Below are 26,673 nucleotides of genomic sequence, written 5' to 3' on the forward strand. Positions count from 1 at the left end.
CCACAATCTGTCTCTAGATATCTTGTCCAATGCCATGGAGCGGTCGATCGATGCCAAATAGGTGCATCCATTCGCCTTATTCCATGCCAAAATTTGCAGGGCCTTCACCATCAAACCATTTTGGTTTGTGGAGTGTCCTTTGCGGAGTCCCTTCTGAAAGGGTCTCAATTGTCCAGTTGCCACCGCCCATTCTTCTACGTGTGTTAAGAGTACCAATGAGAACATTTTGCAATCTACAACGGTTAATGAGATCGGTCGGTAATTTTTGGGATGGGACCTTGACCATCGCTTGAAAATAGGAACCACTTTAGCCGTACGCCATGACACAGGAAAAATACCTGAGTTCATTATACTTTCAAACAGTAAATAGAGGACCCTAGACCAGTTTGCCAGGTCTAATTTCAAGGCATAATTCGTAAGACCGCAGGGCCCAGAGGCCCACGACTTCTTACACCTCTTTATTAGGTCCCAGATGACCTCACACTCGATCTTCATGTCCCATGTGGATTCAATGATATATTTGCTAATGTCAGGATCAAGTTCCTTTTCAATTGAATCAACTCCTTAAATCTCATTTAAAAAATCCACCCATTAGGTTCAGGAACTGCATTCAATTTCTTAACCTGTGGGGAAGGTTCCATGTTATTAACTAATGATGAAAGTGCGGAGCATACATCCCACGTCAAGATAGTTGCTTTGATGGCTTTGCAGACATTTTTACATTTTTGTTTTAATTTCTTCAAATTGGCCCCGAAGTTGATATTCCCCTTACTGCCGACTTTCAGGGCCCTAATATCTCTATGTAGCTTCCTCTTTGCCTCTACCACGGTAGAGTTATAAACGGGAGTCGTTTTCCCCCTTACCTTGCTGGAGAATTTGCAATTCTGTTTTACACGATCAAGCAATTGCCCCCCCCCCCCATGAAGTCATCGAAAATCTGAGAATTAAAAACCCTCAACTTCCATTCTAGGGGGTTACCTCTAATTACACCATCTAGCTCTTCATTCAGAATTGCGATTTTCCGGTCAGACCACCGAATTGTGTTCCCAGAACGAGTGACTTCAGCGTTTTCCATACGCAGACTTAACCGCGCTTTACTTCTAAATTTAAATTTAGCGAGGAGAATTGCATGGTCACTCCAATTATTATGTTTAACTAGAAGACTTACATAACATAACTACTTAAAACCACATCCGCAAAAATATAATCCAAGGTAGAAAACATGTCCCTCGTCTCCAAGTTAGACATATCTATCCCCTCCCCCACTGACAGTGTTTATAAGGCTCAAACGCAGTGCCTCCATGGTTGACCATCACATCAAACCATTTTGTAATTTAGGCTTGTTAGGAAAGCTTTCCCTCATCGCATCCCAGTTTCCATCTAGTTTTTCTGGAATGATTCAATTCAATTCAACGACTACTGAGTATGGTTTGCTTGTGTTTGCTTGTGTACTGTAGAGGTTTCTACCTGTATTCTCAGTAACCTGCCTTTCGTCAAGTCTACTGGGAGCTTCTTGGCTGAAAGCTTGTACTACAAGCAGAACTGATAGAGAAATCTGATGGTGGTGGTGCCTAGACATTTGAAGCTAGTGATGGACTGAGGAACCTGAGGGACACACCATTTACTTCCTTGAAGGCTTACTTCATGCAGTGGGTAGTGGTGGCCAGCCCCCCATCGCCTCCCCAGTCCTGTCCTCTAGCCAAAGGGGTGGGACTAAGTCACAGAACCCTAAAAGGGCCTTGTATAAAAAAGCCTGGGTGGGTTCTGAGAAGGGTTTGTCACAGCTGACCAAATAAATAACCTACTTTTTGTTCTATTCATACAGTGGGGAGGAAGAAGACTGCCAGTCTTTTCTGGTTTTCTTTCTTTTGCAGCAATTTCCAGAGATCCTTAACTCACTGTGGTCACTGCGGGAATGCATGCAGGGAGTTAAACATGATTGAAACAATCTTCCCCGAGTTGGAGCTCCCTGACTTATCTGCCCCCATGTCCTGCCTCTGAGAAAGCAGAGCCTCTGTCCTTAATTACCTTCTCTTGCCTTATCACAGCCTGCCAGACAGGCTCCAAGAGTTATGGCCTCAGCTCAGTCTATAGAATCAGCCTTTCCAACATGTGGGACAGATGTGAAAGGCTCGCTTGTGGCACACATGGAGTCTGACTGACCTCCTGCTCGATCAGTTTAGAAGAGGAAAAGGTTTGCAGCAAAGACTGCTTTCTTCTAGAGAACGAATGTGTGCAAGGCAAGACTTTATTTCTGTAAATCCTAAAATGGCTATACCTTTACATCACTACAATCACAACATTCTCCTTTGGCGAAATGTTGCTTATCATTTCGATCCACCCACCTTCCAATGTGTATAGTTCCAGAAGCCTGCCACCAGGTATGTGAGCATTGACATACCAATGCATTTTAACATGGGGCATTTTTTAGCTGAAATACAATCCCATTGCTGCCAGGCAAAATTAGGCCATATCAGAGCGTTCTGATTCATATCATACTTTCCCTGGACCGTATCCTTTAGTAGTGATAGGGCCATAGGCTCCAGGAGTCAACTGTGTGGTGTTCGACTGTTCGACCTGTTGACTGTGGTCTCTTAAAGGGAGATGCACTGGAAAAGCGGCTGCAAAGTTTTTCATGTGCTCATTTGATGTTGCATGCATCTTTTGTATCTGGAATGTGGCGTGGCGTGTGCATTTGGACCGCGCACAGTAGAGTATACTTGTATCCACTGCATATGCCAGTGATTGTTACACACTCGCTCAGCTGGGAGTCAGCTCAGGTGTAAACACGAACACCCCCTGTTAGCTGCAAGAGCGCACGTGGAAAGTGTGTCTGTTGAGGCTCTGGAAAGAACACCACTGAACATTGAAATGTGCCACAATTCAATAAGCAGGGAGCTAGGGCATTCACATGTTCTAGCAGTGCTGAAATGGCTGCACGGAATCCTCCTTTACTCGGGTGTGACGATTTCACACACAAGACGTTCTTTCTATCGTTCCACTTTAAACATCTAAGGCGTATCTTCGGAAGCTCATGCCTTTACGTGTTTGGATTAAGGTGCCTTTTCCAATCGTGTAGTATTAGCAAGGTCATGATTTTCTGTGCAGACGGCCCCTGTCTTATCACTACTTCCTGTGTAGTGCTTGACCTTGTGGCGTGCCAAGCGTGGAGCTGCGAAACAGAACATACTCCTATCTCGCAGAGCAATTCGTTTTGTTCTTAGAAATAGATTGTCTTTCATTAATGAAGGTGTGGTTGTCGGATCTTCGTGAATACAAAGATTTTTTTTTGTTCTTCTTTAACTGCGAATCCGAAATCCTCGAATTTGTTTATACGATTTTTTGTGTGTGCACATTTTATCGAAATAAATCGACCCCGCCAGGTCGCCCTAACCTTAATCCCCCAATGCCTCCCCATTTATTTATAAGATGAAATGTTGTAACATTCGTCAACAAAAAATCGTTGTTTTTTGACTTGCAGTAATGGTGTGAAATGTTTTTCGGTGAAACCTGGTTGTCAAGTAAGAGTCTGCTTTTAAGAATGATTGTTCAACTAGCCCCTCAAATCACCCGCAGTGAACTCTGAGGGACATGGCTACACAATCACTTTGTGAAATGTCATTGTCCTCTGACTTCATTAAAGCCAATGCACAAGTTCAACTTGTTTAATCTTAACTTATTACCACATTTGTCACTTTATCGGAAAACCATTTTTCAAACAAGGAACGTTAAATATAACCATTTAGTAGATAACACCACACAATGAGAACTGAACGTTAAAGGGCTGTAAAGTTATAGAAAAGCATATTATTTGTCAGAAGGCCTGTCTAAATTGGAATCTATCCCTGACCAAACTTCCGAAATAACACGCAATATTCAGAGGGATTAGAACTGTATGCAGTTTGATATCCACTCCAGTTCTCTACGTTTCTCCACGGTTCAGGAACAAACCCCAGGGCCCAAACGGGGAAAGGTGCCACACTGCATGCAGCGAGCCCAGGATATCAAATGGTGCACCCTCGCCTGCTAGTGTGTGTCAGTACATACTGCAGTAATGTTTATTTGGGAATTGTGGAATGCCAAAGTTATTTCCTTGTGACTAGAAACTACAGTTCAAAGTTCACTCAAAATGAGTCAATTTATTGGGTAAGGTAAAAATAAATCAAATTAAATTGTTGCTTTTAGACTTGAATTGGGAACAAACTCGGCCCAACATCTGGAGTATTCGCTTGTAGCAAAATTAAATATGCCCAAGTGGTGGACAAGACCTTAAGACGAGTGTAGCGTTTTCCTTCTATAATGTTCTATCCAGGGATTTTCAAAAGGGTTTTAATTAATGTGTCCCTGAATCCCTTTCCCAGCACTAGTTCAACAGTGTGGTGCTTTCTCCACCACCATTTTCAAAATTGCTATGTAATTTAGGAGTACAGTTCTTCGAACTGGAACCTTCAGGCAAGCCACCCTGGCCAGGGTGATCAGGCTGATCTCTAGTAATCTGGGAAGTGCAGTCTGTGCTGAACTAAATACAAAATGAACTTGATTCCCTCACCATGCACATCGTCTGCACTCCAGTGATCACAAATTGAGCAGATTGATGAACCCGCCCAGTACCTTTTTGACTCTAGGGCTCTGCTGTCTTAGTATGTGCCATTTATTCCTTCAAATTCCATAGCATTCATATGCTGATTAGATATTATCCATTTCATATTCTACATTGATATGATGCAAGACATCGTGTAAATTACTCTTTTGATTGAGCAGTCCCCTCCGGTTTAGTGGTTGTAAACACCCACATCCGATCATGAAGTGTGAATTTTTGTTTAACCGATTGTCTGCTTTCCCAGGAAGTCAGTGGAGTAGAATCATGTAATCTAATGTATATGTTCTCTTTCTCTAATGTCACTGTTGTGTGATCCAGAATAATCACACTGCTTATTTTATCGTCCTTTTTCTTATAGATCAAATGCTTTTCAGAGTGAAGAACGGCCCAATATAACTACATGGCAACATTGTTAAAGCATTGGAGGGTTTTGCAATCCCCTCCCATCTAGTCTTTAAATAGGTATTTGATTCTTGTGCGATACTCTTGAATGCCATGTGCTTGTATGGTCCATCTGCCACACTGGATTTGGCATTGAACACAACACTGAATATTTATTTACTGGAGTGTATGATCTTCTGATCCAGCACAGCGAGTTGATCACATTGGGATTTGCACACTCACATTGGGTATAAAAAGATGCATGGCAAAACCAGCTGCTTCCTAGCCAAATTTGTAGTATAACACTACTGCTTGATCACTTTCACAAATTATTGTTATACTGCTCACTTTTGCGATGATAGACTATCAAACTGTGCTCGGTCACCATATCTTTTACTGCGAAACAAATATGCTCAATTGAATAAGTTAACATAACCGTATGTTGACATTGTTGGTCATAAAGCATGGTCTGAAAACAAAGCGCTGCATTGTTTTCATATATCAATCAGTACTCCTAGAAAGCAAAGACAACCCACAAGGACTGCAATTGTATCATAGCTTTTTGCATTTGTTTTTCCTCTGTAGACCCAAACCATGAACTACGTAGGACAGCTTGCTGGTCAAGTCCTGGTCACTGTGAAGGAATTATATAAAGGAATCAACCAGGCTACGCTTTCCGGCTGCATTGATGTCATTGTGGTACGACAGCAAGATGGCACCTATCAGTGCTCCCCTTTTCACGTTCGCTTTGGAAAACTTGGTGTTCTGCGCTCAAAGGAAAAAGTGGTAAGCATAGCAAGCTGGATTTTTAGGAAAATCCTTTTTGTTTCATGAATTTGTCAATTTAAGCATAGTATCTGATTTTAACATGTGGGCTATTTTACTGGGAAAATAATAAACACCTCCAATCTATATTCGCATTGAACAATTTCAGATATGATCAATCTATAATTTAATGTTAAAAGGACCCGTTTTTGTTGTCAAGTTATGCAAGAATCTAACCATTGTAGAACATATTTCATGCTGAAAGGGTAGTTTTCCTATGCCATTGGCGAGTGAGAATTCCCTCTTGGAGAAATGGTGTGCTTTGTGCAAGCGAACAGCAACGTATTCCTAATGGGGCATACTAGGCTATGGCCTAGGATAGCAGATTTTAATTGGAGAACTATTTTTTTATGTTCTTTTCTGGTTCCCTCCTGTATGTTGCCAGTGCCTAGCAGGTGACTGCAGCACTGCGGGGGGTGTCTGCTGTGGCCCTCTGGCTGGTCTACACCATTGTTTCCCCTGGGCCAAGCCTCGCAGTGAGCATACAGGCAGAGAATATAAATATATATATATGCACACACACCCTCCTGCTCCAGAGAGCCTCGAAATCAGTGTACTGCGAACCTGACCGTGAAGACATGTTGACACTGGTGGCCTCAGTACGTGCCTGTGAAAGGGCTTGTCCAGATAAAGCCATGGCATACACAGACTTCCTGGGTGATGACTTTGCACATTAAGCATTAAGTCCCCCTTGCATTTGATCCTTGGCCCTCCTGCTGTCACACCCACTAATATGAGCTGAGGTGTCATCTTAGATAGCCCATTTTATAGGTAGATTTTTTAGCTGTCCTCTTGAGAGGGCATATAAAAACCTACATGTGGTGTTCCATTATAAGGTCATGTGTTGAGAAATAGGTACAATGAGGCAAGTACTTGAATATAGATAAATAGTAATATAAATGCAGTCTAAAAGCAACCCGAACACATTTGAAATCACCAGCACACACCTTTACAGTAGGGAAAAATGCAAAAGCTATATGTAAGGCAATAAAAGTGTGAAAGTTCATGAAAGTGAACAAGTAGGATTACAAATTAAACAGTTAAGGCACACAATCCAAACAATGCTGGTAAAAAGAACACATTCCTACCTAAAATAAATAAATAATAATAATAAAAACATTTTTTCAGATACTTTGTAAGTTTGTTCATACAGTTCAACTGGGCACAGTCCCCAAATATGGACGAAATGTATCTAGGTATTACAAAGATCAGTCTGAAGATCAAAGGCTCAGAGGTGAATGTTTGTGCAGCTGGACCACCAGCCCAATCAAGAGAATGGTTGTGGGCAGGGGCCTTACAAGAAAGACTGCACACACAGCCCAGGGACCCTGATGTTTATTTTATTTATTGGACATTTGTACGGCTACTGTGCACAAGTGTGTTCAGGCACCACAAGACATGATTGAGGGTGAGTGGGGGACATGGGAATAACAAAGTAGAGCAACAAAAAATGGTTATATTGGCCTTCTGACAATCCTACCGTGCAAGTGCATTAACAAGGAGGTAAGTTCAGGGGGGTAGGGGGGAGGGGGAGTAGAGGGAGAAGTGCAGGACTGGGGTGCCCCCCAATGCTGGGGGCAGGCAAGTGCTGGACGGGCCAAGGAGGCATGTTCCCTGGAGAAGAGGGGGGGGGGGGCGAGTGCAGTGGACAGGGACAACCAGGTTGGGTAAGTCCAGGAACGTGTTCCCGAGGGCAAATGCTGGCAAGGGATGCTGGGGGGACTGATAGGGTGTGGTCTGGCCCCTGTATGACTTTGACGGGACCAGCCACCAGTTGCAGAAGGGAGAGTTAGCACAGGATGGGGAGAGAGAAAGAAGAGGATAAAAAGAAAGTCTTGAGAAGTTTCCAGAACTTAAGAAGAATCGTCTCAAGTCTGAGGAGGGAGGCCCTTCCAGAGGGAGGAGCCACCCGAGGAGAAGGATCGACCTCCCAATCTCTGCTTGGAGAAACGTTCAACCTACAGAGAGTTGGAGCCAGAGGACTGACGTAATCTGGCCGGGAGGTATTTAGGGAGGGGAAAGCTGGATGCAGAGTGTTCCTAGGCCCCAGACAGCCTTGTGGATGATGCAAACAGTCTTGAGTTTGATCCTTGTGAACACTGGGAGCAAATGGAGAGATTTTAGGGCAGGAGAGATATGGTGCCTGGGCTTGAGGCCAAGGATAAGTCTTACAGTCCTATTCTGGATTAGTTGAAGGGGGCAAAGGGAGGGAAAAGGCAGATTGAGGAAGAGGCTGTTGCAATAGTCCAGCCTAGAGACAACCAGGGCCCTGGAGACGTTGAGTTTATGGAGGAAGGCGAGGAAAGGTAGAATGCCCCGGAGAAGGTGCAGCTCAAAGTTGGACTTCTTGACAATGTTCGTGAGTGAGTGAGATATATATATTTCTGAGGCTTGTGGAATCTGCTTAGATCACATACTGTGCATAGGCCGACATCTAGTGGAACCGATGCATGCCTGACGGGGTGGGGAGCTCACCATCTACACCACACAGCTCAGGGTCTCTGGTCGCACTCAGTGGCCAAGAATCACATCGACCTGTTAGAGCTTCTGGCAGTATTCAGAGCACTTCAAGCGTTCGAGCCCTACCTGTTAAATCTGTCAGTGCAAATCCGGACGGACAGCACTACAACCATGTTCTATCTGAACAAGCAAGGAGGAACTCGGTCGCCAAATCTGTCCAAGCTTGCCAAGAAAATCTGGATATGGGCACTCAGATGGAACATCTTCCTGTCATCGCAACATGTTCCAGGGGATCTCAATTCCCTAGCTGATGCTCTGAGCAGAGACCCCCTCCCAGAGGAACACAAATGGTGTCTACACAGAGAAGTCGTAGAAGATATCTTCTCTCAGTGGGGTTTCCCCACTATAGACCTATTCACCACAAGCAAAAACAGACAATGCCCAGGATTTGCATCCAGGTTCCCCCAACCAGACTCCCAGGGGAGCGCCCTGTGGATGAACTGGTCAGGGATGTTTGCGTATGCTTTTCCACCAACTCCTCTAATCAGGAAGGTGGTCAACAAGATGAACAGAGAATCGATGACGCTCGTCCTAGTTGGTCCCATGTGGGCAAGACAACCGTGGTTCCCACACTTACGCAGATTAGCGGTGTGCAAACCCATCAAACCTCCGGGCTGGTACAACCTACTGTCCCAGCACCAAGGTCAAACAGTGCATCCTCAACTCAATGAACCTGGCAGCATGGCTCCTGAGGTCATAGAGTTCGGACATCTCAATTTACCACAGAGGTGTATGGACATCCTAAAGGAATCTAGGAAACCTAACACGAGGCACTGCTACTTTGACAAATGGAAGAGATTCGTTATCTGGTGCCAGAATAAACAAATCAACCCAGTTGATTGCACTCCTTCCACTATTGTTACATACATGCCCCACCTGCTGGATGCAGGACTGGTTTTTAACTCACTGAAGGTACACCTGGCAGCCCTGTCAGCATACACCACTTCCCATAACAAGGTGTTGTGGTGGAAAGTACCAGTAGTTAAAGCCTTCATGGAAGGAGTAAAGAGACTTCACCCTCCTATTTCAAACCCACCACCAGGATGGGACCTTAACGTGGTGCTATCTAAGCTCATGGGCCCCCCATTCGAGCCCATACACAAAAGCAGTCTCAAACACCTGACTTACAAAACGGCCTTCTTAGTAGCAATTACATCTATAAGAAGAGTCAGCGAAATTCAGGCTCTGTCAGTGCAAGATTCCTTCTTTACTGTCCATAAAGATAAACTGGTTATACGCACACACCCTAGGTTCTCACCTAAGTTTATTTAAAAATTCCACGTGAACCAGTCCATCGAGCTTCCGGCTTTCTTCCAAGACCCACAAAGCTCGGCTGAGGTGAAAATACACACACTAGATGTGCGTAGAGCGGTCCTCTACTATGTAAACAAGACCAGACCGCTAAGGAAAACAGATCAGCTGTTTGTCTCCGTAGCTACAGGCAGAGAGGGGGATCGCGTCTCTAAAGGTGCCACCTCTAAGTGGATTATTAACTGTATCCAGCTGTGTTACTCACTTTCTGAAAAAACTCTGCCTTTCACGCCTAGGGCCCACTCTACAAGAGGCATTGGGGCCACTCTGGCTTTCATTGCAAATGTACCCCTTGACACCATTTGCAAAGCAGCTACTTGGAGCTCTATCCACACTTTTACTCAGCACAGATACACAAGTGGGACAAGCGGTTCAAAGACATTTATTTGCTCATGACCCTTCTCACATCCCACCGCCTTCTTCAGGTACTGCTCGCTAATCAATGCACAGCATGTGAGCTAAGCAGATTCCACAAGCCTCAGAAGGGATACATTACTCACCGTAATCGTATTTCTGATGCTTGTATCTGCTTAGATTCACATGTGACCCACCCTTCCTCCCCTCTGAGAGAAGGCGCATGGATGCTTGTAGTCTTACCTTTCTATCTGCTTGGATTATCTGTACTCGCGCTACTCCTCATGCTACCTCATGTCAGAAAAAATACAATCTGAGGGTCCTAGACGCGTGAGGGATCATGGGTACAGTGGACGTCGCACTAGGGATAGTATTACTGGCACGCCCTGTGTCAACGCCCAAAACTGTAATACTCTGCAGCTTCCACTAGATGTCGGCCTATGCACAGCATGTGAATCTAAGCAGATACACACATCAGAAATACGATTACGGTGAGTAATGTATTTTATATATATATATATATATATATATATATATATATCGGTCTTACTGGCATTAAGGCAGAGATCATTGGCAGAGCACCATGCGTGAATAGCAGTCAGGTAGTCATATGTGAGGGAGGAGGTAGAGGATGGCAGTTTGAAAGATAGCTGTGCCGTCTGCATAACACTGTAAGTGGGGGGAGGAGGTGGAGATCAGCTGGGCCAAAGGGGCCAGGTAGATATTGAAGAGCCATGGCGATGGGATAGAGCCCTGAGGGTGGCCACAAGTAGAGAATGAGGTGGAGGAGAGGAAAGGACCCAATTGCAATTGGGATGGTCTGTTTGAAAGGAAGGCGGTAAGCCACGTCAGTGCCCTGTCCGTGATGCCTAGGGTATCATGGAGACTGTTTATGAGAATATGATGGTATCAGGTCATATTAACCCCACCAAAAGTATTGCTGTATGTATGGTTGTTTGGAACGGCCATAGGTGATATTTTTGTGGGAGATAATTTTGGGGGGTTTTGGGAGTGGGGGTTACGGGGGTGTCCCCCGCAGGTTCCATGCGTTAATATCGCCGCAAAAATATGCCGATATTTTTGCGGGGATATTAACACATGGAACCGATTTGATATGGCATTTATAATGCACCTATACACAAGTCTGTCAAGGCAGAGTGGTTGACTGTGTCAAGGGCAGAAAAAAGATAGAGGAGGATCACAACAGAGGGAGAGAGTCCAGGTTAGAGAGTAGGTCTTCACGGGTGTTCAGCAGAGCAGTTTCCGTTCCTCTGACTGCCCTTAAACCAATGTTGAAGAGAAGTGGAAAGAATGGCGGTGAGAAGTCTTTATTTTTTATTTTTATTTTTTAAATTTTAATAAAACAATTGTTTATTGATTTTCATCATAAACCTATGAATTAACGCAAATCATTGAAACCACAGGCCAATCATGCCATATTCAAAATCAAAATGCATCCTCCCCTCCCCTACAGCACTGTACCTCCCCAAGAATGTTCTACCCATCCTCTTGCTCCCCTCCTCCACCACGCCCGAAGACTAGTGTGAGAAACCTGAAGGTGTCTCCCCGGCTAATCCCCGGGGGTCTGTCATCATGGTGGCCACGTCACAACCATCGCTATTGGATCCAGTTCCTGGGGGTAGACCACTGAGGGAGGATCTCCTGGATGGGGGAGGAGGGGTCCTCGGGGAGTGGAAGTGGGACACCAACGGGTGAGATGCGGTATCCGCCTTCTTTTAACACCTTTTCCCCAACCTACCATGTAGGATGCTCAAACACTTTACCCTTCCCCTTTTCTGACGCAAACACTTTCGCATATCACGAAGGATGACAGACTAACACTGGAGCCATTTACCCGACTTCTCCCAACACCAAAGTCAGGCAATTGAACAGAACCGCACTCATCTGACGGTCCTTTCACTTCCCCACAGGGATAAAAGGTGGAGCACAAGAGCGCAATACGACCAAGGCAGACCGCACTACGAGAGAGCTAACTCAGCACGGCAGTTCAAGAGGAGGAGAAAGATGGAGAGAACCGAGAGGGGGACAAGGAGAGAAGCGACCTTGCCCTTTCCGACCAAGGCCAGTGAAACCTCTGCAGAAGGAATCGTAGGACCGCAAACAATAGCCAGAGTATGTTGCAGCAGATGTCAACGGTACACAAGACCCTCCTCCACTGATAACCAAGCCGGGGAGAGACGCTTGTCTCTGTGGTACTAACCTCGACTCCAAAGAGCAGGAAAGCCAAGCGGTTCATCACAGCCAGTGCGTAGAGGGGAGAGCTGATAAGAAACCGAACTGTGTTGACCGAAAAGTAGCAAACGGCTAGTTGAACTATGAAAGCATAAAGAGCTATTCATGCTAATAAGGAGAAAACCAGTAACAGAGGAGTCGGGCACCATGTGGGTGCTCACTTAGGAAAACTCTGGGCGATTACCCGATTGTTGAAACTACGAGTAGCAGGAGGCCTTGGGAAAGGCAAGAAAGGGGGTCAAAGTGGTCATATAGGGGTTCAGTAAAATCCTCTGTACATTCAAGTCTTTGACCGACAGAAGATAGTGAAACTAAGGGAAGTGAATCCTGCATCGTAAGAACTGATTGAGAGAATGGTTGAATGACAAAGTTGGCAAGAGTGAACCTGAAGGAGTGATGCCGATAGACTTTGCCCCCTGTCTAAAGTCCTGATATGCAGTGTGTTGACAAGAGTGAACCCAGCCAAGGGATGTCCACAGTGAACTGTTCAAAAAGACATTACGATTCCTGAATATCACAGAAGAGTGTTTTTGAGAAGCCGTAGTGAACCCGGCTGAGGGAAGCTAATATTGAAAGAGTCTGAGCCCAGAAGAGGGGAGATCCAGGGCTGGAAAAAGGCATCACTCAATGTACATGTGAAAAGGAACGTTTTGTTTATTATTTTGGATACATCAGGTCCATGGAGGCAAGAGACTTTTTGTTAGAAAAGACGAGGGCCCAGATTGCTGAGATCGGAACTGTTGGCTCGTGCTGGGAATGCTCGAGCTTGTGCTCTGCTCCAAAATCCTACCTTGTCCCATGCTGAAAAATGTGGGGAAGGGTGACCCCAATTATTGCATCCTGACTTGTGAACACTTGCTTCTTTCTTATGAACATTATCCCACACTTCTTTATGTGTTCAGCGTAAGGATTGGCAATAGGTATTTTGAGTATAGGCCCTTTTATTTGACAAAGGCACCACTAGGACTGCCTTATTATTGTTTGATGGTCGAAGCTTGCTCTCATCTTAGATTTAGATGAGGCGTTTTTCCAACCTACCTCAACAGTTTAATAAACACCCTTGAACTGTGATCATTTGTGTCTGTCTTTACTGTCTTTACTGGCCACCATGATTTCCTTACACCAGTCCACCACTCAAAACATCCCGTCTCCAACCATTTAGTCCAGATTTTGTTAAGCTTTTGGGGACGCAGGCGGTGAGAAGTCTTGAGTAAGTAGACCAAGGCTGATGAATGCTGCCATGGAAAGAAGACCAGGGGTCGCCAGTGCAGTGAGTGCACAAGTCAATTTTGGCATCTGGATTTTTTTGCTTAAGTGCCAGTCCCAAGCAGAGCCCTGGGATTTGTTAGGACCAGGAAGACCGGACCAGTGATTTCGTATAACATCCTTCATGCACCCCATGAAGTGGAGGGCACAACGGCAGTAGCAACCAGTATGCCCTCAGTTCCCCTTTTAAGGCAGGTCACAGGCAGCTCTGGTGAGGACACAGGGCTTCAGGATATGCATTTAAACGATCCCTCAAGGAGGGGGAGCTGCAGAGGTCAGATCCTTTATGTCCCGAGCAGGAACAGTTAGTTTTCAGAATAGGCAAGGATGTTCCACAATGAAGTAACCGGTGGCAGGCAAGGAAGCGTTTGAAGCAAGATTCCACAGCATGTAGAGGCAGAGTTCTACTGTCAGCAGAGTCAGGAGTACTGCAGTCGAGCCAGCCTCAGGGATTCTCAGGCAAGTTCTATCCCTTCAACAGCATTCAGATGAGTTTCAGGACATGAATCTCCAGAATGGCATGTGGTCTGCAGAGTTATAAACGCACAATGATGGGGTATTAGCCCTGCACACCAATTCATAACTGTGCACCCTTCAAAGATTTGGCAGCTATCTTGTCAAGATTTGCCAGTCAAGCCCAGTGTTGTGACCACGCACACACATATGTGCACATGCGCAGACATGCAAACACATGCGCACATGCACAAACATGCACACCCATGTGCACATGCGCAGATAGGCAGACTGAACGTCCAGCCCTCGTGCCTGCACAGCAAGCTGGCCGATGAGCATGCAGCCACACTCTGAGGTGTATAAAAGGCCCTCATCCAGTTTAAATACATTCACACAAGGGCCATAGTGGGTCTGCAAAAAACTGACTTGGGCAGTACGACCATTTTGACCAGTCCTCGTGTACCAAAGATAGGGCACATAACTAAATGGCCAGGGTGTAGGACTTCTAAAATTCTTTGCAATTTTGCCACCATATAGAGGCTACCAAAGAGGTAGAAAGGCAACTGAGTGGTGTATCCTAAAGTAAATGATATAGCCACCGCCCTCTGGGACACAATGGGTGCTGTAGAAGCACCCCTGCCCAGGTAGCTCTGTGGTTTTAGGGCAGCACATCAAAATGAGTTCCAGCCATAGGACCATAGCAGAAGTCAATATGAAAGAAACAAGAAAGTATAGGAAACCTAAACCCCATCAAACGATTTAAGGGACTACCCAAGTTAACAAAAGGATCCCCAAAAATAAGCTGAAGGCTTTCATCCACTTCCATATGTACCGAACTGGTAACCAGCGCTGTACAAAATAATGTTCACATTCCCTTACATCTCCTAAATGGCTGCTGTTGCCCTCATAGTCTTCCTTTCCATTGAAAGCAGCTGTGCAGATTCCCCATGTTCTGGCATACTTGTAAGGCATCAGGGAGCAATGCTGGTAATGTTGGAATAAAGAGGAAAGCTTAACCTCTTCCTTAAGAAGATCCCTGCAGCTGGTCAAAGGGTAAACCAATCAGATGTGCGGAATGAGCAGGCTACAGAGGCTGAGCACCGAGATCTGTTGCATTTTCTCTGATATTGCCACAGCTTTATAAAGACAGGCCAGTGAATTCCGGAGTAATTGGGGACAGCAGCCAACGTCTGTCGATTACAGGTGTCTGGTGACTTCAGGAAAGTCAGTTATGCTGTATGGGCAGAGGGCTGTGTCAGTATGCTAAAATGGTGCTCTCTGCAAACAGTTCTTATGCTCTTTGAGTTTTCTCACTAAAGGACATAACTGTAGCATGCATAGCAAGAACAGTATACAGACAATCAATGCTAAAAGTACACCAAAAAGCCTCCCACATAAGTGTACTATGAACATATTTAAAGATGGAGAAATCATATTTTGCATCATGTAGTGCACACACATGTAATCAGTCTTCCGAATTTGTCAGAATGGAGAAATTGCTCTAATTTCTCCTCTGTTCAATTGCCACAGGCTTGTGTTAGTGTCTCCGAGAGTGGGATGCAGACTAATAGCTCACCCATCTCCTGACTTCTCACTCATGACTGTGACGAATTCGGCTCTTTTTCCCAAGAGGACCTCCCCTGTGACCCTACAGAGGTGAACCCGCTCTGAAACACCCTCCCTAGGGGACCTCAGCGGGAGAGACTTCCCCTTTGGGGACAAGGACTCATGTTCCTGTGAGGAACTTTCTAAGCCATTCCCCTTAATGGCATATATGGGACTATTAGAAATAAAGAACAATATGAAATCAAGAGAGTTGCCTGAAGACAAAGCTGCAATAAATCATCACGAATAAGAAAGCGACTCTGTCTCTTTAAGGAGAAACCGCCATTTAACTATGACTAGTAGACTGGAAGAGGAGGACACACAGAGGAGAGGCGAAGCACAGTTAAAGCGTAAGCAAGGTAAGCCCACCCTGACATCCGGGCATCCAAGAGGTGGAGCCAAGGAGAGCCGCAGAGCTTGCGACTTTCACAAGTGTTCTGAACGCGAGAGTGAAACACATGAGACCCAGCCTTCCCACAGACTGGAGAGCCGAGGGGATGGGGATCCCAGTCCTGGCGTTGGCGTGAGCACGACAGCTATGTGGTGGGCAGTACACCCACCCAACAATGCCAAAACCACCACGCTGAGCGAATAGCAAGGCATCCAGTTACCCACAGCCATACCAGGTCGTAGAGGAGAAGACCAAGAGCAGGACGCCAGTGGAGCTCAAGAGAGAGCGGAACCAAAGAGAAGAACCTGAGCGAGTGCCAGCTCCGGGGACCCTTCGCCAACCAAGAGGTAACAGGGAGAACCAGGAGGTCGCCAGGAAATTGTTATCTATCCAGAGAACCCTGTCCCAGTGAAATTGACTAGCTATGAAATAGAAAGACAATAAACTGAAATTGAACCCATGTGAGAAAAAGAATCACGATTAAACCTACTAGAGACATGTCCTTAAGTATTGGATACAAATACCCCGGGACAGGGGAAAATATCCTATAGAGCAAGAAGTGCAGAGTGGAGAATACCAAAAAGAGAATTCTACAAGTATTAAGTGAAGGCCATTAGAGCCAATAAAAGAGAAACGCTAAATATGCCGTCCAAGAGACGGAGAACATTAATCGCCAAGATGTCCTATCCCAACTAAGTAAATATATGCCAGAGGAATCTAAAAGCCATAGCAGGCTGGATCAAAGGATAAAACAGAGGGAAAAGAGGATCAATTGAACATTGTCCAGAGAAAAGGCAACACGCCCAAAATCCTACTGAAGGAGTTCCAAGAACTGATACAGAAGGTGACAAACTAGCATACTGAAAGAACTTTGAAGTGAAGAAGAAACTCTTGAGAAGAGACAGTAGAAGGTAAGTCATTCTCCTTACTTCGTTGAATTGTTTGGAGCAGTGGTAGGGTCAAGTAGAACTAATTTTTGACAGCAGACTACTTTTGTTTGGATACTTTCTGATGACTGACAAGCACCGTAGTTCTGTATTTAGGCAGGGATTACCCACATAGCAATTGGAAAGAGAGGAATTATTCTTATCACTTAATAAACCATCAGTGGAAATGCCAACACCATGTCCACGTCCCCCTTCTGACCTGCCACATGCCCTATTGCCTGACCCATAAGGGCAAGCTGAAAGGCAAGAACAGGAACCTTTCAGGTAAGGTTTTCTGGCCACGAGTGTGAAAGAGGGTTGAGAGTGTGTGGTCATGAAGTGAACATGGGATCAAGAAAAGGCTAACTAAGCATTTCTTAACTGCATTCTATTTAAGGTGCATCTCGGCGGAATAGCTTAATCCCAAACTCGGACAACAAACGCAGTTGCACACTGTCTCCTTATTGCTAGCCCAACCTTCCTCTGCTCCTTTCTCCCCTCCTGCAGTTGTGAGGTTCAGGATGGCATGTTATGTGTATGTCTCTGGTGTCAGCAAATGTCCTCCAGTTCTTATCAAGCCCATGTCTTCTTTCCAGTAACTATTCAAGCTAGACCAGCCATCAAAATGAATAGGGTGGCTGAAGGCAAATTAAAAGTCTGCAAACAAAGTCTCTCACACTGCCCTACTTTGGGGAATCTTTCGGGGTCTCTCCCAGTCACTCAGTCTTTTGGTGAGGTTTGTCTTGAGCTTCCTAATTTCTTGGAGCTGCATTTTAGTGGCTCTGGTACGGTGGGGAGATATTTTCCTGTGGTGTCAGGTACGGAGGGGTAGTCGCCAGCTGGGCTGTGCAAGCTGTTTAGTCAAGTCTCACTTCTCACAAAAAGATCCATAGTTTTAATAGACAAGTCAGACAATCGCATGATTCCTTCTGGCCTTCTATAGGGCCTATGCTTACTTGCGGTCTGAGGAATCTGGCTCTGTTGTCCACCAACTTTCTGTCTCCTCATGTGCTCGTACCCAAGAGCCTACTCCTAGTTTCTCCCCTCATCTATACCCACTGGCTTCTCCTGCTCAGTATTCGACCCATTCCAGGCTTCCTGTTTTCTAGTCTGAGGTTTGCTTCGCTTTCTCCTCTTCCCCTCACATCTCAATCTTTATTCCAATGTCTGTTCCACCTTTATTTCCCTTTTCTTCCTCTTACCCTCTTCCTTCACCCATCTCCTACAATATCTGATGATGTTTCTCTTCTCCTCTCACCTCCCTGCTCTTTTTTCTCCAATCTCTATTGTTCGTCTTTTCCTCCAAGTCTCTTAGTTTGCCTCCAAACTGCCACTTGCTCCTTCTCTAAACACCCACACCTCTTTGCAACTCCCTCCCTTAAATAGATATTTGACTCCCCCACCACCCTTTAGGTTTGTCCCTCTCCTGGCTTAAGTGTTGGCCCGTCAATGTTCTGACAAGTGAATGGTTACTGTCTGGCAGTGTGTGACTACTCGGGCACTCGGGAGGGCCCAACTACACTCCCTATATGTCTGCATACCAAGCTTTTGTTTGGAGCCTCATTCCACCATCATGAATTTTCTGCATTTGCCCCATAGGAGAGAGCCGCTGTCTCCAGCGCACAAGTTACTGGTTGCGAATATGTCCCTGCAGGCAGAGTCTCGCACCTGCAGGCTCCTTCCATATGTGATTCTGTGCTTTCGTTTTCATTGAAAGCCTGCTGAGTGACTATTTTGTTATTCCTGCTGAATCTGTGCGTATTCCTTGCGGCTCCTGTACATATTAGTCCAGCATTCACCTGCTTGAAAGGATGCCATCAAGGTCACACTCCCATACCGCACCAGGCCTCCGTCAACCCTACCTTATCAGTAATCAAAATATATACCTTATGAATTGTGCTATAGCTTTCATAGGTCTATTCGGGTGAAGCAAAGAATACCCTTCTTAAACAATGAAACATTTGTAATTCATGCAGTAGCACAAATCTCCTTTAGCTGATCTTGAGAGAGGGGTCTGTCGGACCTTGCCTATGTCTGGGCTCAAAGTAAGTGGTCTGAGAGCCATTAAATGATCAACCTTTGTACTAAATTCATTATACAGTTATAATGTAGTGCTTAAAGATGGGAATTAAAGTATTTCAGGAATATTTGCTCTGCTCTCAAAAGGGAGGGGAGGAAAAGTTGTCACACCCCGAATGTCCTCACCAAACATTACAACACGTCATACCTTTAACTTGTACATGAAAAGGGAAGACAAAAACTCACACTTCGGTAGCTTGCTATGCAGCCCTGCTAAAGCACTGCTAACGTGGACCATAGAACAATTTAGCCCAGTCCAACCGCTGCATCAGGGGGCCTTTGGCTGCAGTGCATTCCCTTAAGTAATCAGAAAGAAAGGTCTGCAAGCTGCTTATTATTACCTATTGGGTGGAACTTGGATCCTTCTATCACTCCCCCAGGGATCTAATCTGTCCCCCTGGTTCTTCAATATCTACATGACCGCCTTTGGCCCATAGGATTGATAGCTTTACCTCTAACTTTCAGTGTTATGCAGATGACATGCAGCTCTCTTTCAGGCTACCCTCAGCCTCCTCCTCGCTCATCCCTGACTATCCGCTATTCAGTCTTGGTGTGCTGCTAACAATCTCTGCCTGAATGCCAGTAACACAGAGATGGTCCTCATTGGGACCCCTGCTCCCGCTTTCCCACTGGCTGGCCTCCCTTGGCCCTGCGCCCTCACCTACCAATGAGGCAGCAAATCTGGGGGTCATCTTCGACTCCACCCTCTCCTCTTCTCACATCTCAGATATCTCCAAAAAGTCCCACTACCAACTGCACCTCCTCAGAGGTATTCTACCTTTCCTCACTTTCCCCCAGAGGCTGACCATCTCGAGAGTCTTGGTTCTCTCTAGGCTGTACTATTGCAACAGCCTCTTTCACAATCTTCCTACTTCTACTCTCCATCCTCTACCACTCATCCAGAACAGAGCCGCAAAACTTATCCTTGGCCTCAAGTCCAGAGACTGCATCTCTCCGGTGCTGTAATCCCTCCACTGGCTCCCCATGGCTGCAAGGATCAAGTTCAAGACCCTCTGAATAATCCACAAGGCTTTCTGGGGCCGTGGCCCACACTATCTACCACGCTCTCTTCCTAAATACTCTCCCTCTGGAGTCCTCCGCTCGTCGTCCTCCAACTCTCTGTTGGTGAGCCGCTTTCACAGAGATTTGGGGGTAGATCTTCATCCTCTGCAGGTGCCTCCCTCTGGAACAGCCTCCCTGCCTCTCTCTGTCTTGAGCCGGACCACCTTAAGTTCCAGAAACGCCTCAAGACCTTCCTCTTCTCTTCCTCCTTCCTTCTCCCCTGCTAACCGCTGTTCTTTTTCTCTCCACCCTTCCTCGTCCCTAACTCTGTTCAGTTTTTGCTGACTGGTTGCCTGGGTCGCATCCACAGTCTTACAGGTCCCAGGCCCCCCGCCAGTCTTTTGCACTTGCTTCCGTCCCACTGCACTATGTTCAGCATTACTGCACTTTCAGCTTACGCTCCATGAGCGAGGCAACCTCTCTGCACTTAACCCAGGGCCCTGTTGGACTGGATGCGTTTGTTCCCCCACACCCCTCTTCCTTGCACTTCCGTCTGTACGCATGCATGACCTAAATGTACTAGGACCAGAAAGTTTGACTGTCCTGTCTCCCCCGGGTCCCCCCCCCCCTCCTCCCTAGCGTGGTCGCAACTGTAACACTTGCACTAGGAGAAAAGCAGTCAGACCTAGTATGCTAGTTTTTCTCTTTCGATCATTCAGAAACTTCAGAGCCTAAGAATGATTACTTGTACTCCTTTGTTCCCTTCCCGCCTTGAAGCACGTTGAAGCACTCCCTGTGTATAAGCGCTGTATAAATGTACAATTAGGAAAATATTCTAGAGGACAATATTACTGAATGGTCACGAAAGATTTGCAAAATGTTCATTTTCTCTGCGTTTATCACCAACTCATCAAAAGTTAAAGGAGAACTTCAGGATAAGAGCAAGCACTCCTCCCTCCTTGCTTACCCCCTTGATCGTTATAGTCTTTCCTTACTAGCATTCAGACTTGAGAAGGCAAGGGTGAATGGAGTGCTTGCCATATAACATTGGCACTTCTCTTCTGAATTCTACCCAGAGCATGTCCTCTGCCATAGCAGAGCACATAGCTGCTTGCATGACAAATAAAAGTATGTACGGGTTTAGGACTGACAGTACTTTAAATCTGTCCAGGTTATCTGTCTATGAACTTTACACAGGATTTCACATCTGACAAATCCTATTTTCAAAATGAGTTCAAAGCAAACAAATGTGTCTAGGCTACATCATTGGTGTAAACATGACCTGAATGGATTCACCTTTCACCATAACCTAGGCAGAGCTAAAGAAAAAATGATCATTTAATAATCTGGCTCACGAGTTCAGAAAGATTTGGTTGAAATGACCTGAAACGCCTCTGTTGTAAACACATTCTATTCAGATATTAAGACCTGGCTTACAGAGTGATCTCCTTGCCGTGCTCACTGCAGATGCAATCCTCTTAGGCCCCGTGTTTGTGTTCTTGTTTATGAGCAGTAATGTGCATTGTTTATGCCCGTACTATTTATTCTAAATGAGCTTTGCAATCGTTTCTGCTTTTTTTCCACTGCAGATTGACATTGAGATCAATGGTGACCCGGTGGATTTACACATGAAGCTAGGCGACAACGGAGAAGCTTTTTTTGTGCAAGAAACAGAAGAGGAAAATGTAAGTGCTGATTCCCTAACTTGGGAAGCGTGGAGCTGATCTACCCTGTGTGAGTCAGAATGTTGCCATCTCTGCAGGGGTGGCACGTTGATCACTTGTGTCGAACTACTTAATGGAGTCAGATTTATTTTATTCTTCACTGAAAATGGCGCTCAGTTTAAAAAAAAAAAAAAGAATTTCAATAGCCCATCCTTCCCTAAACACATACACACCTTAACCTTTTTACAGTTGTTTTGAGTCATTTGAAATTGAAATGCTATTCCAACATGACGTTTCTATCAAAGGCATTAGACTGGAGCAACAGTAGAGGCTCACGGGAGGCAAATGGTCATATGCCTGTCTAACAATGAGTGTAATATGCTAGTTGAGACATAGTCTTTTATTTTTTTATTTGTTTTTATTAGTTTTTGATACAGAAAAAAATATTACACAGCACTGCTACATGCAGTGTCCACAATTGTCTCAACACACCTGATCAAACTGCGCATACAACCAACCCTTTACCCCCATCCTTCCCAACTCCCCCTCCTGTTTTTGTCTACGATGCTATTGTCCTCTGACTGCTGTATCCCTTTCATGTCAGAAACCCCTCATTCCCTCGATGTGGGTCCCTTTCCGCCACCTCTGTTCTGGCTCCACCGTCAAATACAGTTTGTAATAAGGCTTCCCATTCCTTGACTCCTGTTGTGCATTCCCGGGGACTACCTCCAACCGCCCCCTTCCATGCTGCTGTTTCAGCTAACGCCCATTTCTTCAAGTTCCACCACAACTCTTCCACAATTGGACCCCTAAGGGACTTCCATGCCATGGTAATTCTGCGCTTGGCTCGAATACATGCCATATCCTTTGCTACTATGCTTCTTTCTCTTGGGGCGCGAGAAACGACCCAACAGGCATGCTGCCGGGGAAAGAGCATCTAATTGCACCCCCTCGCTCTCCAATCTACCTGCCACCAGTATTGCTCCACTACTGGGCACGGCCAAAACGTGTGCAATATCTCCGCATCTACCACCCTGCACCTAGTGTACACCTTCTCCCCGGCGCCAGGAAACTTAAAGATCCTTTGGGGTGTCATGTATGCTCTGTACGTAATCAGCAGTTGTATAAGCTGAAGCCTCGAATTCCGGGACATTTTCTTATGGTATCTCAGGACCATCCCCCATTGTGTGTAAGTGAAGGGTGTTCCCAAGTCTTCCTCCCATTTGCCCCTTATAGCCAGGTGGGATGGGGGCTGGTTAGTTAATAAAAGGTCGTATATATGTGATATTGTGTGCCCCCCCCTCAGGTGTCCACTATAGAATGTTTCTCCTGTAGTTCGCTATGCGCAGGCCAACAACGTAGAATCTCTTTTTTAATCATGCCATGTAATAAATATTGGCCTGTATGCAATCCTTTGTGTTCCGCCAACTCAGCATAGGGTATGAAGGAGGTGTCATGCAATAAGTCCCCTATTGTGGCCACCCCATATGATTCCTAGTGCGCTCGTATACCCAGCCTCGCATGTGCTGTAGATGCTACCACCGAGACCAGGGGGATCTGTACCGAGAACAGGTCCGTGAGCCCTATCGTTGCTAGTGCTCTCTCCCACATTTTCACCCCCAGGGGCACTAAATGCGACCAGTGCCCTCCCGCCGGGTTCTCCGAGCCATATGTATTCCTTTAGATAGAGGCTTGCCCGACTGGGTTGCAGTATGTGTGTGTCTGGCGTGGGATCATCTGCTAGCCAGTCCACCACAAATTGCAGCTTCCCCGCTATGTAATAGATCTCAGAATTTGGGATCCTGATGCCTCCTTCCCCATATGGCTTGTGCAGAGTTGCCAACTCTATCCTATTCCTCCCATTTCGCCACAGAAAACCTCTACAAATGCTGTCCAGTGTGTTACAAAAGGATTTCAGTATGTAGAATGGGACGTTTACAAAGACATGTAACAGTCTAGGGAGTACCACCATTTTCAGCAGGGCCACCCTCCCCCTCATTGATAGTGGCAGCTTAGCCCAGAACTTCATTGAGCTTTTAATGCCCCCTAGGGAATTCAGCGTGTTGCATTTCTGTTCTTTCGCTGGCTCATGGTATATATTGACCCCCAGGTACCTAAATGTGGGCGTTTTCCACTGCAGGGCCAAAACAGGCATCGCCTTCAGCTCTGTCCTATGCCAGCCTGCTATTGGAAATAGGGCTGATTTGTCTGTGCTGATCGTTATCGCCAACAGATTTATGAATGGCGCGAACGCTTCCAGTAGTAGCTCTAGATTGTCTTCTGGATTCTGAATGTATAGCAGCGTATCATCAGTGTACAGTGATATCAGATACCTCTAGCTCCATACCTGCATTCCGCCATGAGATACTGTGCTATGGGTTCCATGGCAAGGATGTACAGCAACGGGGACAGTGGACAGCCTTGTCTTGTTCATTTTTCCAATTCCCATGCTATCAAGATACACCTACCAGTCTTTACCCGTGCCATCAGTCTTGTATGCACCAATTGGACCCACTTAATATACGTTTGTCCAAACCCAAACCTACAGAGAACTGCGTAGAGCCAGTCCCATTTTATGGAGTCGAACGTCTTCACTGCGTCTAGCGTGGCTATGGCTCCCGGCATCTCCCATGATGCTGCGCTGTCTATCGCATGATGTAACCTCCTCAGGTTCCAGGCCATGCTGCGGCCTGGCACATAGCCGGTTTGATCCAGGTGTATCAGGGTGTCTATCTCTTCCTTCAGCTTGTTTGCTAGTATAGACCTCAATATCTTATTATCCTGATTGAAGCCTATATGAGCTACACATGGTTGGCGGCTTGTGCGGTTTAAGAAGCGGTATGATGGTGGATTCCCTCAAACTAAGGGGAAGTATGCCTGCCGCGTAGGATTCTGTGAATGTGTTAAGTAAATGTGGGGCGAGTTCTGTTGCATATGCCTTATAGCATACACTCGGCAGCCCATCTGTTCCCGGGGCCTTCCCTGTCGGCAAAGCTCTGATCGTGCTTTGTATGCCTTCCAGGGTGATGGGCTCCTCAAGCCCATCCCTCGTTTCCTGGCTTAGCTAGGGAGAGCTATCTCCCCCAACACCTCTTCCAGGTAGTCCCCCAAAATCGGTGGCCCCTCCTGGTAGAGATCCTTGTAGAACTCCTGGAAAGCCTCATTCTGCCCGGCCTGAGTGTGGCACACTTCTCCTAGTCTTGTGCGTATCGAGTGGATAGGGCCCTGTTTCTCTTCTTTTTTGTACAGCCATGCTAGCAGTTGGCCCGGTTTATCTCCTTCTTTGTGCTGCCTCTCCATGTATTTTGCATACTTATCCTTACCCAACCTCTCCAAGCACTCCATGCATTTCTGCTTGAGCTCCATAACCCCTGCTGTCTCTCCTGGGAGCCTCCCCCGGGACTGCTCCAATCTCCTCAGCCGTTCGTCTGCAGAGGTCAGTTCTTTGCTGATGGTTGCCTGGACGCCACAAGACCCCGCCACTGCTACACCCCTGATCATTGCCTTTTAACGCCTCGCAAAAGGTTCCTGCACTAGATAGGCTCCCTACATTGTGTGTGACGCAATCTGTGATGCCGTCTTTTAGGCAATCTCGAAATGGGGATTCTTTCAGGGATTCACATCGGAGTCTCCATGTCGGTATTGGGGCTCTTGGGGGCACATATTCCCACTGTAGGCTGAGTGGGGCATGGTCTGACAGAACCCTCCCTTTGTATTGTGTGCTCGTAATAAGGTGTGCAAGCTTGCGCCCCACAAAAAAGTAATCTATTTGTGTGTGCACGGAGGGCAGCGCCGAGTAGTGTGAATATTGTCCAGTATCCGGGTGTAGTACTCTCCAAGCATCCACTAGGGCAAACAAATCTAATAGCGTCTGTAATGTTCTGGCCGCAGAGCCGGTTTAATGTATTTAGCATCAAATCTATCTAAAGACGGATTAAGCGTGCGGTCTGGCCCAACTCCAGTGATGCAACGTGTTGGCCGTCATTTTCCTACCATTTGAATGGGGCTTCCATTCTTGGAAAGCTTAAATTCTATGTGTCTCCCCCAAGTAAAGAACTGTCCCCTTTGCGGCTCTTTTTCTCGTAGTGCCCAACAGTCTTCTAAAGATGCAATGCCATCAAACGGAGCCATCAGCCCACCCGGCCGATGCCTCAGCCAGTCCGGACTCCGGTTACTTCGAGCTTCCCTTGTGTCTCTCCTGATCATCCTCTCCGTCTTTTTCTCTGAGGCCTATCTTTTCCCTGTCCATCCATGTATGCGCCTCTTCCGGAAGTTCAAAGAACAGGGTCTTGTTCTTGTGTATGATTTTCAGGCAGGCTGGATAAATCGGCATATATTTCAGACCCGCTGCACAGAGCCTAGCTTTAGCCGCAAGGAATTGTGCTCTATTCTTCTGCACCTGGAAGGTGTAGTCGGGATACACTGCCAGGTCGGCCGATGCTCTCTTCAGTATCCCCATGTCTGGAGAAGGCTAGTATTCTTTCCCTATCCTTATTGGTAAGGACCTTTGCAATTATCGGCCTGGGGGGCACCCCAGTAGGCAGCCGTCTGGTCAGTGCTCTATAAGCCCTCTCGATAGTGAAGCCCTGTGTAAGATTCCCAGGCCTAATTTCCTGAAGTAGCATGCTCTCAATGTAAGAGGTAGGGTATGTGCAAACTATGCGATGTTGTTTCTTCGGGCCCGCCCCTCCGCTTCCTCAACCCGATTTTACAGCAAGCTGACCTTCTGCTGCAAGACATGGACTTTGGTATGTGTCTCTCTTATCTACTCCGTATTCTCCTTCGCTTGCGTTTTCAACGTAGTAGTGCGCTCTGCCAGGCTACTCACATCCTGGCACAGCAGCCCAACCTCTATCTGTACTGCCGCTATCTGTGTCGCAAGTGAGGTCTTCAAATCCGCTAGAGCTTGCAACAATTTATTATGTAGTTCCATGGCCTCTCCCTCTTTTGCATGTGCCTGGTCCATGTTACCCCAAGGAGCCTGCTGAGCTGCCCTGGCGTAGCTATCTAGTGTTGACTAGCCCCCTTTTGATTTGGCTACTT

The 26,673-nt window shown here is 46.2% G+C and overlaps 1 protein-coding gene across 4 annotated transcripts in view; it reads left to right on the forward strand.

The window, feature by feature from the left end:
- The window catches only part of LPIN2 (lipin 2), an 819,298-nt gene that overhangs the window by 178,846 nt on the left and 613,779 nt on the right, over window positions 1–26,673 (forward strand). For 3 of the 4 annotated variants that reach the window (XM_069620855.1, XM_069620857.1, XM_069620854.1), the window contains exons 2-3: window positions 5,567–5,767; window positions 21,556–21,651. In XM_069620855.1, the coding sequence (XP_069476956.1) occupies window positions 5,576–5,767; window positions 21,556–21,651 (288 nt within the window). In that variant the 5' untranslated portion in view covers window positions 5,567–5,575. Of the gene's footprint in view, window positions 1–4,958; window positions 5,063–5,566; window positions 5,768–21,555; window positions 21,652–26,673 lie in introns of all 4 variants that reach the window. The other variant, XM_069620856.1, reaches the window with a different exon arrangement.

Source organism: Ambystoma mexicanum, chromosome 5q (assembly GCF_040938575.1).
Source record: "Ambystoma mexicanum isolate Mex_15411 chromosome 5q, UKY_AmexF1_1, whole genome shotgun sequence".
Classification (NCBI taxonomy): Eukaryota; Metazoa; Chordata; class Amphibia; order Caudata; family Ambystomatidae; genus Ambystoma; species Ambystoma mexicanum.